This window comes from Protomyctophum parallelum (assembly GCF_964188405.1).
Source record: "Protomyctophum parallelum genome assembly, chromosome: 18".
NCBI classification, from domain to species: Eukaryota; Metazoa; Chordata; class Actinopteri; order Myctophiformes; family Myctophidae; genus Protomyctophum; species Protomyctophum parallelum.
The window spans coordinates 38,808,262-38,825,761 of record NC_139716.1 but is presented as its reverse complement, the minus strand read 5'-3'; the positions used below and the strand labels follow the sequence as shown (position 1 = coordinate 38,825,761).

Sequence of the window (17,500 nt, the reverse complement as noted above, 5' to 3'; positions counted from 1 at the left end):
GTTCACCTAAATGTCCACATCCAGAATGAGGACACTAAATGTTCACCTAAATGTCCACATCCAGAATGAGGACACTAAATGTTCACCTAAATGTCCACATCCAGAATGAGGACACTAAATGTTCACCTAAATGTCCACATCCAGAATGAGGACACTAAATGTTCACCTAAATGTCCACATCCAGAATGAGGACACTAAATGTTCACCTAAATGTCCACATCCAGAATAAGGACACTAAGACTAAAGGTCACCTAAATGTCCACATCCAGAATGAGGACACTAAGACTAAAGGTCACCTAAATGTCCACATCCAGAATGAGGACACTAAGACTAAAGGTCAAGTTTATCAGTATTAGCAAAACAAAGGGTGGTCTTTGGACAATGGCTACATTAAAATGCCTCGGTGTATCTACTCTATTAATCTCTCTCTGCCTTTGTTTTACGTGAAACATATGGCCCTGGCTCTCTAAACTCCCCCTACCGCACGCACGCACACACACACACACACACACACACACACACACACACACACACACACACACACACACACACACACACACACACACACACACACACACACACACAATCATGCACAATCATGCACCAACTCATCCAAAAAAACACTGTTACCAAGAGAAATCAAGGCAAAGCAAAGCATTTCCAGGAACTCCAGTGTGGTTACTGCCTGGCTCATTTTAATCTATGGCAATAGAGTGCACACTTGCACGCACAAGTACATTTTAAGATTGTATTGAAACTAGCCGTAAATATATAGTCAGAACATGGCAGATTTCACAAGCTTACAATCTTGTATATAGCTATATCTTTCGGTGTACAACACTGGTGTGCATAATAGGCCTGGAATAGTCTGGAATGGCTTATGGTTGACGACAGAGTAGTACAGCATCTTGCAATGGGCCTGGTCCACAAGATCCGCTACACCACTAAGATACCCATGTACCTGTCTGAATACTTCACTAAGATACCCATGTACCTGTCTGAATACTTCACTAAGATACCCATGTACCTGTCTGAATACTTCACTAAGATACCCATGTACCTGTCTGAATACTTCACTAAGATACCCATGTACCTGTCTGAATACTTCACTAAGATACCCATGTACCTGTCTGAATACTTCACTAAGATACCCATGTACCTGTCTGAATACTTCACTAAGATACCCATTTACCTGTCTGAATACTTCACTAAGATACCCATGTACCTGTCTGAATACTTCACTAAGATACCCATGTACCTGTCTGAATACTTCACTAAGATACCCATGTACCTGTCTGAATACTTCACTAAGATACCCATGTACCTGTCTGAATACTTCACTAAGATACCCATGTACCTGTCTGAATACTTCACTAAGATACCCATGTACCTGTCTGAATACTTCACTAAGATACCCATGTACCTGTCTGAATACTTCACTAAGATACCCATGTACCTGTCTGAATACTTCACTAAGATACCCATGTACCTGTCTGAATACTTCACTAAGATACCCATGTACCTGTCTGAATACTTCACTAAGATACCCATGTACCTGTCTGAATACTTCACTAAGATACCCATGTACCTGTCTGAATACTTCACTAAGATACCCATGTACCTGTCTGAATACTTCACTAAGATACCCATGTACCTGTCTGAATACTTCATTAATGTCAACAAAGTCCACAATCACAACACCAGAGGGAGTTCAACTAACCACGTTCAAACCCAGATTCGGCTCCAACAAGGCGCTCAATTCATTTTGTTCCTATGCCACTAAAATGTGGAACACGAACACCCATTAACCCATTCTGATCGGGCACCCATTTTGGTGTTGGCATCATGTCATGCTTTAGCTATTTTTAAATAGCAGATCTACAAGCTCATATCATATACTTGTGGCTGCAATTCCAAACTGGCCCCTTACTGTAAAAAAGGTTAAAGTCACCGCCCACCCCCCTCCCCCCTTTTCCATACTGTACACGGTTTCCCCCTTCTTTTTTTTTACTTTCTTAAACTGTATATATGATGATTTTATTTTTTTCATATAATTTGTATGTCTTTAAAAGTTTTGATGAATTTAAAATGGAGTACCCTGATGCAAACAAGTCTTATAGTGCTTTTTATGGTTATATCCTCAATTTTCAATCAATCAATCAATCAATCAATCAATCAATCAATCAATCAATCAATCAATCAATCAATCAACTTTTTCTTTTTTTAACCCCAAAACAATCATTTTCTCTTGTGAGGACCAGGAAAATGGTCCTCAGACTCCTCACAATCTAGTCTAAAAATAGTCTATTTCTATACTATACATCTGACTCTCACAAGTACAATACAAGAAGAAATGCACACACTGTGACGCACACACGTGCACAGTGCACACACACACACACACACACACACACACACACACACACACACACACACACACACACACACACACACACACACACACACATGTACACACACACACACACACACACTCTCTCTCTCTGTTCTCTATACCTTGTCTAAAGCTGGAGTCAAAGGGGCGGGAGCCGTCTGAGTCCAGGCCATTTGTGTTTGGCCGCAGGCTGAGGTCGATCACCTGGTGGAGGCGGAGTTTGCGGCAGTAGATGGAGGCAGCTTCGGGTTCCAGAGCGATGAGGAGCCGCTCCGGACAATCTGCAGACGTTAGACCTGCCTAGAGACACACACACCCGCACGCACGCATGCACAAAAACACCTCATACTTATTACTTTGCAAGTCCAAAACATTTTATAGTATAGCTTATATTTGTATTTATTCTCTTTTTTATATGTGATGTACCCTGTGGGCCATGAGCCTGTAATAAAGTTTATATATATAGCACGCCGTGTAGTAGAAGCATCAAGTATTAGTAACCCCACCGCCCCATTTCAATGGTTGTCTTTAGTCTCAAGTCATTAATGAGACAAGGTCAAGCTCAAGAGAAGGTATTTTTACTAGTTTATTTTTCAAGTCAAGTTTCCAAAAGTTGCAAAAAAAGGGAGTTCACTGCATGGACTCAAATGGTTGTGGAAGTGTAGTTAGTGGTGGTTGGCCAGAAAGACAAGACAGGCCATTAACCCAGCTGAAGAACGTATCAACATGGAGGAGAAACATAAACAATGTGTGCAGCGCCGTAGAGGACGGGAGTGACATACGCGTACGTCCATGACCTCGCTTCTCCACCGGCATGGAAGCAGACCAGATGATGAAAGGGAACTTATAGCGGCCGGGGGGAGAGAGGGAGAGATGGAGGAGCCAAGGAATACAAGATGAGAGAAACAGGAGGGGAGAAAAGAGGAGAGGTGTAGGAGGGAGGAGAGTGTAGAGGAGGGGGGGGGGGGGTGAACTTAATGGGAAGTAGCTCATGTCAGTGAGCAAGCGAGAGAGCGAGAGAGTGAGCGTGCGTGCATGCGTGCGTGTGCATGTGTGTGTGTGTGTGTGTGTGTGTGTGTGTGTGTGTGTGTGTGAGTGGGAGTGTGTGTGTGTGTGTGTGTGTGTGTGTGTGTGTGTGTGTGTGTGTGTGTGTGTGTGTGTGTGTGTGTGTGTGTGTGTGTGTGTGTGTGTGTGTGTGTGTGTGTGTGTGTGTGTGAGTGGGAGTGTGTGTGTGTGTGTGTGTGTGTGTGTGTGTGTGTGTGTGTGTGTGTGTGTGTGAGTGGGAGTGTAGGGCGGGGGTCTGGTTCGACTTCCTGTGTTTGTCTCCCTCATTGTTCACGCTTTTGATGACATCACCAACAGCAGGAAGCACACACACCCACCCCACTGCCCTGACAGTGTGTTTGTATGAGAGAGAGAGAGAGAGAGAGACACTGACAGAGAGACAGAGATAGAGAGAGCGAGAGAGAGAGTGTGTGTGTGTGTGTGTGTGTGTGTGTGTGTGTGTGTGTGTGTGTGTGTGTGTGTGTGTGTGTGTGTGTGTGTGTGTGTGTGTGTGTGTGTGTGTGTGTGTGTGTGTGTGAGAGGGAGATGGCTATAGATGGGTACTAGAACACAAGCACACACACTCACACACACATGGACCACATTCTCCGCTTCCATTGATATGTATTATTATAGGATGCTCTACATTCCTGTCCATGTACGCACGCTTCCTACAACTGATTGTGATGTATACAAGATACTGTGTGTGTGTGTGTGTGTGTGTGTGTGTGTGTGTGTGTGTGTGTGTGTGTGTGTGTGTGTGTGTGTGTGTGTGTGTGTGTGTGTGTGTGTGTATGTGTGTGGTTGGGGGGGGGGGGGGGGGGGGGGGAACATGTTACAAGCGTTTTACCTTTTAGCACACTTTCTTTATTTTTATTATTTATTTCCCCCCCCGATTGTCTCAGAGGTCATGGAACAATCTAGTTGTGAAACCACTACATGATGACTATACTGTGCAGAACATCAAAACAACACTTATTACACACCGACGCACACAACATGATACTATAATTGCTACACTTAGCAAGAGCTGACACACACAAAGATGTCTTATACTTTGGCACGCGTGTATGAAGTGCCTGTATGTGTGTTATCTTTACTGGATGCGAGTGTTACTGTTTGTGCACGTGTGTGTGTGTGTGTGTGTGTGTGTGTGTGTGTGTGCGTGCGTGCGTGCGTGCGTGCGTGCGTGCGTGCGTGCGTGCGTGCGTGCGTGCGTGCGTGCGTGCGTGCGTGCGTTCCTACCAGATATGCTGCCTCTCTCATAAACTGTTTGGCTGGCTGCCTCCAGACCGCGGGCACCGTGATGACCCATCGGATCGCCTCTGCCTCCAACACAGACGAGGACTGATCCTTTACCTCCTAACAGGACAAAACACTACACCTGTTAACCCATTCTGACCTGAGATCAGATTCATACGAGGTTTCCGCCGGACACACACTGGTCTGATGAACCCATTCTGACCTGAGATCAGATTCTAAAAATGTCAGTCGCTCTTCGATTTTTCAAAAATAGCAGACCTACAAGCTCGTATCGCGCCACTCGGTGGCGCGATATGAGCTTGTAGATCTGCTATTTTTAAATAGCTAAAGCATAACATGATGCTAACACCAAAATGGGTGCCCGGTCAGAATGGGTTTTAATTGGCTTGTTTATTGCGAACGCAGTGAGCCACTTACTATGACAGCAAGGGCTGAATGTCTGTGTGTGTGTGTGTGTGTGTGTGTGTGTGTGTGTGTGTCACGCTGTTACACCACCGGCCCGCCACCAGAGGGCGCAGCTGTAGCACACACACACACACACACACACACACACACACACACAGGGCGCAGCTGTAGCACACACACACACACACACACACACACACACACACACAACCACACACACACGAGCTGCGTTCGCTTCACGCGTTTGCGCGTCTTACTTGTACTTCATGTATGTCCGCTTGCATAGACTGTGTGTGGAGATGGGAAGACGGAGCCGCATACCACCTGAACAGCGGTTGTGTCAATGTGAGACTGGTATACAAAACGAACAGCACATACTGCTGTGTCCTCTAACTCTAACCTCACACAAGATATCAGAGTGAAATATGGACATGTGTATTGATTTGAGCTCACTCTTTGTGGGCACTAACAGAGAGACTTAGCGTATGCTACACGCCTGCCTGGCACTTGTGGAGCAATAGAAAGCTCCTGTTGTAAAGGGGTTTTGTGTTGTGTATGTATTGCATATTTTAATGAATTGTACCTTGACCTTGATTTGTGACCTTGACCTTTGATCCAAAGGTTAATTATCTCTCCAGAGCAGCCTACGGACCATTCCCACCAAGTTTCATATAAAACATTCTAGATTTTGACCGTGACCTTGACCATGTGAACCCGACCTTTGTGCTCTTGCCATAAAATAATATCATCTGCCATGTGTGAAGGCCATGGAGCATAGTGTAAAGCCTAGTGTAAAGCATAATGTAAAGCCATGGAGCCTAGTGTAAAGCCTAGTGTAAAGCATAGTGTAAAGCCATGGAGCATAGTGTACCTTGAGGGCGTGTTCCCTGAAGAAGCCATGGAGCATAGTGTAAAGCCTAGTGTAAAGCCTAGTGTAAAGCATAGTGTAAAGCCTAGTGTAAAGCATAGTGTAAAGCCATGGAGCATAGTGTAAAGCCTAGTGTAAAGCATAGTGTAAAGCCATGGAGCATAGTGTACCTTGAGGCCATGGAGCCATGGAGCATAGTGTAAAGCCATGGAGCATAGTGTAAAGCCTAGTGTAAAGCCTAGTGTAAAGCCATGGAGCATAGTGTAAAGCCATGGAGCATAGTGTACCTTGAGGGCGTGTTCCCTGAAGAAGCGCAGGGCGTGAGCAAACACCTCGATAGCCCGGACCTTCTGGCCGTTGACAGACTCCAGCTCCGTCTCCATGGTGAGGTCCTGTGGCGAACACGGACAAAATGCTGAAAACTGCTGCAAAAGAATGGAAGTCCTTTAGGTATCGCTGATGTCTTCATACCAGCTGAATGGTTGTCTTTGGTTTCGGCCTGTTATAGCGCCACCATGAGGCAGATTTGAAAATGTTCAATTGGCATTTCTTCCTCAATCTAGTGGGAATGAGCGCACAAAAACTTCACGGAAATCGCACATTTGAGGCATTTGGACTTTTTGAGCACTTTGTCTCCTGCAAACTTTGGAAGCCAATCTTAGCCAATCAGAATGGAATATGAAAAATCTGAAAGACAAAATCTGTGGGATTAATATAAAGAAATGTGTTTGGCACTGGAGACGCTATAACAGGACGATCTGAAAGATCCGACCATCTGGGGCAGAGGTTATGCTCTGGCATCCATGGCGAGTGCAGCCGTGCACAGTTTTGCTGCGAACGGCCCAGCGTGCAAACATACAGCGTGCAAACATAGTCTGTCCACGCCTTCGCCCTGGCTGAGACAATTAGAAGTAGCCTATGCAGCATTGAAAAAATGGATTTACTCAAGTGACATACACTACTTTAGTACAGTACTTTACGTGGCCACCACTGCTCTTACACTGGCACTATGTATCTTCATTTTGAACTTGTCGAAGTAGAGCCAGTGCTGGGCCTCCTCTGGGTCCAGGTCATGGTAGCTGTCACGGGCCGCGAAACCAAAACTGTGGAAGCGTAGCTCGGGAGTTAGCAGCAGACACGTTGGGCTCTTCTGATTGGCCACACCTGGGTCCCCGCCCTCCCAGCGCCTGTGCGGATTGGAGGAGAGCGGCGTCGGTCAAGGTAGAATAGAATAGAATGCAAGAAAATGCAGCTTAAAATAATTGTTGTGCATTGTTGGGAAGGATTGGAAAAAGATTCATGTATTGAGGATGTCCGAATATCAATATTGGCTATTGGACCTTGAGGCGCACACGCACGAACGCACACAAAAAGCACACACACACACACACACACACACACACAGACTCTTACTTCATCATGTGTATGGCCTCTGGGTCCTGTGTGAAGCTAAAAGCATAGCCACTGGAAGTGGTTCCAAAGTCTATCGCCACAACAACAGAGAAGGGACAGGCCATCTTGGGTCTGAGCTCTACCCTCTGAGAGAGAGAGAGAGAGAGAGAGAGAGAGAGAGAGAGAGAGAGAGAGAGAGAGAGAGAGTCATATCAGTCATAAGAAAAAACTATCTAGACTGTATTCAAATATACATTTGTGTAAACAAACCAAAATCTAGAACCTTTCCCCCATAAACGGTTACGGTGTACTTTGCAGCCTGGGTGGGATACAAATCCATGGCCTGGAAAAGGATGTGGCCGCATTGCAGAACAACCCTTACAGTATACGGTACTGTACATTCTTCAGTAATGACTAGTTTCTATGAATGGACACAAGCTACGGTAGAATTAGCACAACATTCATTTCAGAAGTCTTAACCCATTCTGAACGGGCACCCATTTTGGTGTCAGCATCATGTTATGCTTTAGCTATTGAAAAATAGCAGATCTACAAGCTCATATCGCGCCACCGAGTGGCGCGATACGAGCTTGTAGGTCTGCTATTTTTGAAAAATCGAAGAGCGACTGACATTTTTAGAATCTGATCTCAGGTCAGAATGGGTTCATCAGACCAGTGTGTGTCCAGTGGAAACCTCGTATGAATCTGATCTCAGGTCAGAATGGGTTCATCAGACCAGTGTGTGTCCAGTGGAAACCTCTGCGTTCATATTCGGTCAATGGGAAACATGTTTGTTTCTTGCGACAGTTGTTATTCCTTAAAGTCTCCAATAGCCTTTTGCAAAAATGACATGAACTAAGGCCACTGCTGGTGCTAATGTGTATGTTTCTATATGTAGTGAGGGGTGTAATTACAGGGACATTTAAACTGTAGTCAAAGTGTAATGATAAACCACTAATTGATGAGTGTATGTGGGCTGGGAGCCGCTCTTTAAGACCACTATATAAAGAAACATAATAAGTGGGTGGGTGTGTCCAGATACGTTTGGGGAGGTGTTGGTTTTGTGTGTGTGCCAGTACGCAATAGCATATATACTGTATATATATGTGTGTATATATATGTATGTGTGTGTGTGTGTGTGTGTGTGTGTGTGTGTGTGTGTGTGTGTGTGTGTGTGTGTGTGTGTGTGAGTGTGTGTTTTACCGGTGATGGAGAAGGCGTGAGGGGGGCGATGCCACATTCATTTCTGGTTGTGGCAGGAGACGAGGGAGTTGACAAATCATCACCTGAGAAAGAGAGAGAGAGAGAGAGACACAGACAGAGATATAGATAATCATGCAGAGAAGTCTTAACCCATTCTGACCGGGCACCCATTTTGGTGTTATTGAAACAGCTATTGAAAAATAGCAGATCTACAAGCTCATATCGCGCCACCGAGTGGCGCGATACGAGCTTGTAGGTCTGCTATTTTTGAAAAATCGAAGAGCGACTGACATTTTTTAGAATCTGATCTCAGGTCAGAATGGGTTCATCAGAAATCATAGTTTCAAACCCTCAATTATGGATGGAGCATTCAACATTTGGACTGAGAAAGGCATCACTTCAATCAGAGATCTTTTTGACGGAGGCGTTTTTATGTCTTTTGACCAGATACGATTGAAATTTGATATCCCCCGCTCTCACTTTTTCCGATTTTTGCAGCTTCGTAATTTTGTAACATCATCTATTACGGATTTCCCATCACAACCACCAGACTCCCTTTTAGACTCAATTCTAAAGCTCAATCCACACTCTAAAGGGGTAATTGGGCTAGTTTACTCCTTATTAAACTCATTTGACCTGGAACCACTTACCTCATTAAAGAATCAATGGGAGGGAGATTTGGGGACACAAATTTCTGATGATGTTTGGAAGGAAGCGCTGGATAGGATACACTCCTCTTCAATCTGTCTAAGGCATACTATTATTCAGTTTAAGGTTACACATCGCCTCCACTGGTCCAAAGTAAAACTATCTAAATTCGTTCCTACCATGGATCCTATATGTGATCGTTGCAATCAAGATCAGGCTACCCTTGCGCATGCTTTTTGGTTTTGTCCAAAGTTACATACATTTTGGCAATCAATATTTAAAACATTTTCAGATGTATTAGAAGTGCCCATAGAACCCTCTGCCACTGTTGCAGTGTTTGGAGTTATTTCCCAAGATCTACATCTTAGCCGGCAAAACAAGAACATGATAGCCTTTGCATCTCTTTTGGCTAGGCGGCAAATACTATTTAAATGGAAGGAGAAAATACCACCAACCTTTAAATCTTGGGTTAATGATGTTTTACATCATCTGACATTGGAGAAGATTCGCTACCGGTACGCCGGTGCTTTAAAATTTTACACAATTTACAATTTACACCATTTGGCAACCTTTTTTGACACACATTGAGAGGATGAACGCGGCTGACATCAACAATCCTTAACTTATTACACTGACCCTACTGTAATTTATTTCTATTATTATTATTATTATTATTGTTATTATTGTCTTTATTTATTTTTATTATTATTGTTTTTTTATATACATATTATTATTATTATTATTATTTGTTTGCATACTTCTATTAGTCTTCTATTATGTCTATGTATATTTGTATGTGCTTTTATTTCATATGGTGCAAGGTACCGGGGTTGTGTCGAAAAATGTTGTATAATATCTTCGTGTGAACATTAATAAAAAAACTTTGATCAAAAAAAAAAAGAATGGGTTCATCAGACCAGTGTGTGTCCAGTGGAAACCTCGTATGAATCTGATCTCAGGTCAGAAAAGTGATGTTTTCAGTTCATGTGCTCATGCAGCCGTGGGGCTCTGAACCCACCCCAGATCCTTACCATATTTTATACCTCACCCGTCTGTACGACGGTGTCATGTGGAAACAGCGAAGATAGGCAATCTATTCACAACGTAGCATTGTGCTGCAACTTGTTTAGATCAGCTATTTCTGAAAATCTTTAGGAATTTTTTTTTTAAATGTTTTGAATTTTTGGGAAACATTTTCGCCCCAAAAGGTTAACCTCAGTCACCACCACCACCATGCCTAAATGTAATCACAGCCAAAGCTGTGATTATACATTACATTGACAGAATTGTCAATGGACAAGGCAGAAATATCTGTCTGCGGCAATTTGCAACTGTGGGGAAACCATTCATCTCAAGGAAAGAGACATTACTGTTCTGTCATCATGCAAATGAAGTGGCACGCACGCACGCACGCACACACACACACACACACACACACACACACACACACACACACACACACACATCCGTATAGCAACAATGTAAGTTATCATGCCGTTCAGGAATTACTTGAATCAGGAATTCCAAGTTTAGCCTGCATCCCAAGATCCCGGTTCCCCTTAATGTCTCCCTGTTAGGCCTATACCCCTGGACTGACATTATGGGAAATGCGTGTGCCTTTTCCAGAGCCTCATCTGATCATCATCGCCATGGAGAAGATTACAGACCCGGTGTGTTGCCTTTAAGGCAAATATGTAATTCTATGCAACATGTTTGTATTTCTGTTTACATTAGAAAAGTTTTACTTCATTGTGAGAGTGTGTACCAGTGCTTTTATTTTGAAAAAACTCTGTATTTATATAATGAGAGCCACTTCCTGTTAGTACCATTTTGCATGCAGCAGTGCACAGAGAAGGCAGACCTCAGGTCAGAGCTTAAGCCCTGAAACGCACACACTTGGAAGCAATTTAGACGCAATGTCGTAAGTTGTGCTGCTGAATTCAGTTATTGTAACTTTCTGTGACCACATTTTGTGAATGTTTATTTGGAATTTGGAAATGTTTCTGGCAATGTTTGCTGCTGTCTGCAGAACATAGCCTAGTACACACTCAGGTGTATGTCATCCTACTAATTAACACTGATGACTCGTGATGAGTGTAGGTCGTTTAGCCACTGAGTATGATTAGTTAATTGCCTGGGTTTCTTTGTTGTGAAATGTTTGGAATGCTGTCAATTAAGAACAAACTCTGAATGTTTGCATTATTTTATTATTTTTGCAGTTTTCACCGCCTTGTCAGTGAATGAAGTGAACAGTCAATTCCACCTTCGACTCTGTCTTCATCATTGGTTAAGTGGCAGCCCCATACACTGCCATAGAACATTACACCCGGGCCCTTGATGAGGTGCGCAAAACAGATACGCACAACCCAACGTGCAATTCGGAATGACTGGAATGTTATTGGGAATGTTGAACCTGTGACTAATATTCCAGAGTGGGAGTCGGCATGGAAAGGTCAGGCTGTCCACGCCATGTCTGCATTTACACTGTATGCATGTCTCTGTCTCTGTGTATTCTCACCCGGTATCTGTAGGCTGTTGGTGTCTGGCTGCAGTCCATCAGCCATCTTTACAGGAGCCAGGGTCTAGGGAGCAAATGTTACATCACATATGGGTCACGTTTAGCTTGGGAGACAGGGCTGCCATATCACATATCAGTCAGATCAGTGACCATGTAAGCATGACCTGAGTTAAAGGGACACTTCACCCTTTTTGCAAAATAATATATGTTAATGACGTTTAGAAGCTTTAGAACACTTTCCTGGGGGTCTTTGTGTGTGTAATATGTGGTTTTAGATATTTTAGATTGTAGCAGTGAGCACAGTGTCTCTGATGTCATCGACACTGGGCTCTCTTCCTTCCTGGACTACAATTCCCATAATTCTTTGGTGCACTACTGCTCCTTGTGGATAGGGGGAGAGCTGTCTTACTGAGACAACATGTAGTCCAGGAAGTAAGTGAGCCCATTGTCCATGACATCAGAGACACTGGGCTCACTGTTACAATCTAAAGTATCTAAAACTACATATTACACACATAAAGACCCCCAGGAAAGCTTCTAAACGTCATTAACATAACTTCCTTTGCAAAAAGGGTGAAGTGTCCCTTTAAACATATGACCAACAAGAAGATCCCCAACTGCTACTATTTCTTATTTCTTGTTTTCCCCATGCTGCTACAAGGCTGTGTTGAGGAACCAAAACCAAATAATTCTATTGTACACAATTGTGTACAAATAATACAATTATTTGTAAAATTGCCAAATTCAAGGTTCATTATTTGTATTGTTACATCTTGCGAGATGTAACAATACAAATATTGAACCTTGAATTTGGCAATTTATTTCTACTGTCTTCTCATCTCATCTTATTACAGGGAATAATTACTGGAATTCTGAAGACAATCCCAAATATCCAAAAATAATTAAGAAACACACTTAACACACAGTTTCTGTCATTCTGTAATGTTTAACTCCTTTTCTTAACCACTTAAACCCTAAATACTTTATCAGATGGTGAATAGTGAAAATAGCCAATCTACAAACTCACAATGACAAAAGTATCACTTTGTGAGCTTCGGACTCTGTTCCATCTACTTAAAATTGTGATTTGTGCTGTCCCCCTTATTTTATCTACTTGTGGAAGTACATTTTATTGGTGTATTTTACTATTTTAGCGGTGCATTGGAATACTTATTAACTTATTAATGGATTGAGATGACTTGACTGGACTGGACTATGACGGACTAACAGTTTTATGCCATGAAGTTGCCCCATCAGTGTTTTTCTTTGTCTTTGTGTTCTCTCTGTTGATACTGTTATATGTTGTGGTTGCACTAAACGGAATTTCGTTATATGTCTCATACAGTGACAATAAAGATAATATCTTATGATTATCTTTAGTTGAGCTTGTAGATGGTATTGTATATTATAACTCTTCTCTTGGGTGTCCTAGAATGAGGATGTATACCACATAAATGAGGCCATATACAGTAGTTCTCACAGTATATCTCGCCCTATATTTACTAAATTAGCTGGGGACCCCCTGGAACCCCTTCAATGACTCCTGGGGGTTGCTGAACCCCACTCGAGATCGAGAACCACAGTTTTAGACCCTTGCCCCTGACCTGACGTTATGGATGTGTTGATGATGGTTGTGAATGGAAGTCCATTCATTACCAGCATCACCCTATCTCCCTGAGAGATAGGGTGAGTTCAGTCGAGAGAGACTCTGAGTAGAGTCACTACTTCTTCGCTTGGAAAGGAGCCAGCTTCGGTGGTTTGTGCATCTGGTTAGGATCTCTGCGTTTCCCTAGTCCCTAGGGAGGTCCTCGAGGCACGTCCCACTGGGAGGTGACCCCGGGGCAGACCAAGGCGCAGTTGGAGGAATCGCATCGACTCACTGGCCTTGGAATGCCTCAGGATCTCCTAGGAGGAAGTTACTAATGTTGCTCTGAAGAGGGAAGTCTGGAGCTCTCTGGTGGAGCTGTTGCCCCCGTGACCCAACTACGGATAAGCGGTTGAAGAAGGATGGAAGTACACTCTGTAGCATTGAGATATTGTGGGAGAATTGTCTGGCTTGATTACTGTTGTTGTTGTTGCTTTCCAAAACCCCCAAATGAGTTGTTTCTAAGCATCTCTCAATAACCTCTTGAATTCAACCGGCGGCACGTTTGCACAGTGGTTAGTACTGTTGCCTCACAGCAAGAAGGCCCTATAGGTTCAAACCCCAACAGGGAGGCTTTCTGTGAGGAGTTTGCGTGGTCAATAGATACACATATGGATGCGTCAACATAATGCATGTACATGTGAGGCAGTCTCTGAATCCAAAAGAAAGTACGCACATCTCAAAAAAACTTTCAGGTGCTGAACAAAAAGATACGTACAGGAGAAGGGGACACTGTTCGCACACTGTTTTCTAGCTCACACAGGAGTTTTATTTAGAAGGAGGACAACGTTTCGAGTCGACCCCTATGGGTCTTCATCAGGTATGAGTACAACAACAAAGTAGGCAACAAAGGGGCAAGTTTTAACAATGAACAAGCCGTTGTTTGCAATGATGATAATTACACTGACAGCACCCACCCATATGAGGCAGTCTCTCCACAATTAAAATCATCGTTAACTCCATTCATCCATCCATCTTCAACCGCTTATCCGTAGTCGGGTCGCGGGGGCAACAGCTCCACCAGAGTGTTCCAGACTTCCCTCTCCTAATCGTTAACTCGCTCGCTGAATTTTCAATCGATTTTAAGGTGTTTCGTTAGTGATTTCAAGCACCTTTTATTGGAAAGATAGTCCCGTAATAAAAATGCTCTCGTACCAGCAAGTGGTAATGTGCCACTTCTCCTACCATTACAAAGAGAGCAATCTGCGAACCCATTGGCAAAACAGCGCCAGTCTCGAGAGACTACAAAGATAGTAACAGTAATGATTATAAAGCAGAAAAAAGGGTTTAGTCTCACTACTTACAATACAATATATAATTTAAGTGGAGTTATGGCAAGCTGCCCTTCTTAACATGATGGTGGACGATGTACAGTATGTCCCCAGTGGCCAGTGAGACTTCTACATATGTATGCCTATAGAGCGTCGCAGTCCCACCCCTTTTCAGAACGACGAGTGGCCCAGGAAATGAATCCCAATGCATTCTTCCCATAGGCTTTTCTTAAAGTATTTATTTAAAGACGGTTACACCGCGGACAAAGCCAACTCGGATCGTGACAAATCATGACAATGAACATAATATTTTGGGCCGATCAAATCATTAGAAAGAAGAAAATAAAGGCAGGAAAGACAACACTATTTGTTTTGTTTTTCTTCTTATAAATTATTTGACCAAAACATTGTGTTCATTGTCATGATTTGTCACAATCCAAGTTGGCTTTGTCTGCGGCGTCTTTAAATACTTTAAGAAAAGCCTATGGGAAAAATGCATTGCGGGATTCATTTCCTGGGCCACTCGTCGTTCTGAAAGGGGAGGAGGGACTGCGACGCTCTATGGTTTGCATGTTCTACCCAGGCACACTGTTTCCTCCCACATGACACACAATCATTCATTTTTTAGGTACGTACTCCTGCCATTGCCCTTGACCAAGATACTGACATTTACAACAGGAGTTTGTCCCTGGGCGCTGCACTGTGGCTGCTTACACTGCTTCTAAGTAGTTAGGATTGCTCAATGAATGTAGAGGACAAATTTCCCCACGGGGAAAATAAAGTATGTACCTCCTTGACTAGTCAGGAATAAATTGTCTTCAGTGGACGAAGTTAACATACTGCTGTTCTCGCTTAACGTCGGTAAAGAACAGGCATGATTTGTTTTGTTTTTCCTGAGAGGACGGCAGCAACACGGTATAGGTACAACACATAAATCCTGTCGGGAATGGATAGAGTTACGAGTTACGAGCCACTGTGTGTTCTGCTGGGAGTTTTGCATTCACAATGGCTCATGTGAGTGCACAATCACCACAATGTGTGTGTACATCTGTGTGTGGCTTTCTTTGACTGTGTGCAGTGTGTGTGTACATGCATAAATGTTTGTCGTTTGCCAAACCAGTGTGAGGGTACAGGGTGCATTCTGAATTCATGAATGTATGTACTGTGTGTGTGTGTGTGTGTGTGTGTGTGTGTGTGTGTGTTCCTGTGTGTGTTGGGTTACAGTGGCCTGCTGGGTACTGATTGGATCAGTCTGCGATGTGAGACCCACTTCAATAGCAAACTAAACACACCACTGCAATGAAACAAAGATGTGTTTGTTTGACTGCGTGTGTGTGTGTGTGTGTGTGTGTGTGTGTGTGTGTGTGTGCGTGCGGGCGTGCGTGCGTGCATACTCAAGCATGTGTTTGTCAAATTTAAAGTATTGCATGCTGGTTAGTGGTATGCTCATGCGTGTGTATGACATTGGACGTATATTTTCCCACGACTCTCGGTGCGATGATAAAACCAGATATAAGAAAGAGAGAGAGACACTCAATCCTGTTCTCTCTCTATACATTCTCTCTCTCCTCCAGACTATATGACTTTCTCTCCTCCTTTCTCACTTAACATTTCCCTGTCTCTGTTTTTCTACCTCTCTCTCTCTCTCTCTCTCTGTCTGTCTGTATCTCCGACACGCGACTGAGAACAGGCAGGGGATCAGCAGAAAAGGCAGCTCTCTACTACTCCCCCGGGAGTGATAGAGGGAGACTGAGAGACAGAGAGAAGGGAGAGGGGGGGGGTGGGGGTGGTGGGTACAGACAGAGTGCCGTTCTTTAAACATTAGGGACTGATTGTGTAAAACACGCTGTACCACTTTCATGCACCATTAACAATAGAGTACACCACAAACATGCGCACAGCCGGGGGACACACAGGGCTTGTTTCATTACTTCAACTTTACTGTACAGGACACGCACTCACTAAAGTCTTTTATACACTGGAGTTATAGGCGTGTGCGTGCGTGCGTGCGAGAGATAGATGATGAGAGATGGTGCATATACTGTATGTCCAACCTTCTTAATGTTATTGAATTTAATTGAATTACAGAAACAAATCTAGTACACAGTTTGACAGTTCCAACTTGTTTGCACCTCAGACAAGACAGGTGTGACAGCTGACCCCAGACCTGTCTGAGTAACGAAAGTACATCCAATATCATCCATGACAAATAAACACGCATTTGTGTTCTACTATGATGATTTAAAGACAATTCAATGATTGAATTCAAAGACAAAAGGCATCATTCAATTCAGTGGCAGCCAAAGACAGAAAGGGTTTTCTTGTAGAAACATACCGCTTTTTGGGGGGAGGATGAAGCAACGCTGACTGTCCTCTGTTTCACCACCTCCAAGCCGGAGAACAATGCTATTCCCAGAGTTTGCAATAGGCTAAAGAGTTTGGAACTTTGGAATACTGCTACGCCCCCGCCCCCCCGCCCCCTCCCCCCCCTCCCCCCCAGAGAGAGAGAGAGAGAAAGAGAGAGAGAGAGAGACGGAAAACTAGGATTGCATATAATATAATGCTTTTGGTGGAAAATCCACGTTCAACCTCCCTGCAGAATTCCAATATCATAAAACGGGTAAATCAGAAGAGAAAGGAGAGGATGAGAGAGATGGGTGGATGCAAAACAGAGCAGGAGGGAAAGAGAGAGGAGAGAACGTGACTCGTAGTGAATGAGAAAAGGGGATATTCCTGGCTGGAACCGTGCTGAGCTGGACTGCTCTCTCTCTCTTTATGTGATCTAACGTTTTCTCTCCACTCCGCACTGGAATGTCAGAGGAAAGGAGTGACACACACACACACACACACA

The 17,500-nt window shown here is 43.6% G+C and overlaps 1 protein-coding gene across 2 annotated transcripts in view; it reads right to left on the bottom strand.

The window, feature by feature from the left end:
• The window catches only part of hspa12b (heat shock protein 12B), a 32,589-nt gene extending 15,473 nt beyond the window's left edge, over positions 1-17,116 (bottom strand). The window contains exons 1-8 of one of the 2 annotated variants that reach the window (XR_014570683.1): positions 16,985-17,107; positions 11,734-11,797; positions 8,568-8,650; positions 7,386-7,510; positions 6,973-7,159; positions 6,260-6,364; positions 4,682-4,798; positions 2,515-2,692 (exon numbers count right to left, since the gene is read on the bottom strand). Coding sequence is in view for 1 of the 2 variants with exons in the window: in XM_083789109.1 (XP_083645235.1) it covers positions 2,515-2,692; positions 4,682-4,798; positions 6,260-6,364; positions 6,973-7,159; positions 7,386-7,510; positions 8,568-8,650; positions 11,734-11,779 (841 nt within the window). In the remaining variant the exon portion in view is untranslated. Of the gene's footprint in view, positions 1-2,514; positions 2,693-4,681; positions 4,799-6,259; positions 6,365-6,972; positions 7,160-7,385; positions 7,511-8,567; positions 8,651-11,733; positions 11,798-16,984 lie in introns of both variants that reach the window. The other variant, XM_083789109.1, reaches the window with a different exon arrangement.
• Positions 17,117-17,500: the final 384 nt, after the last annotated feature.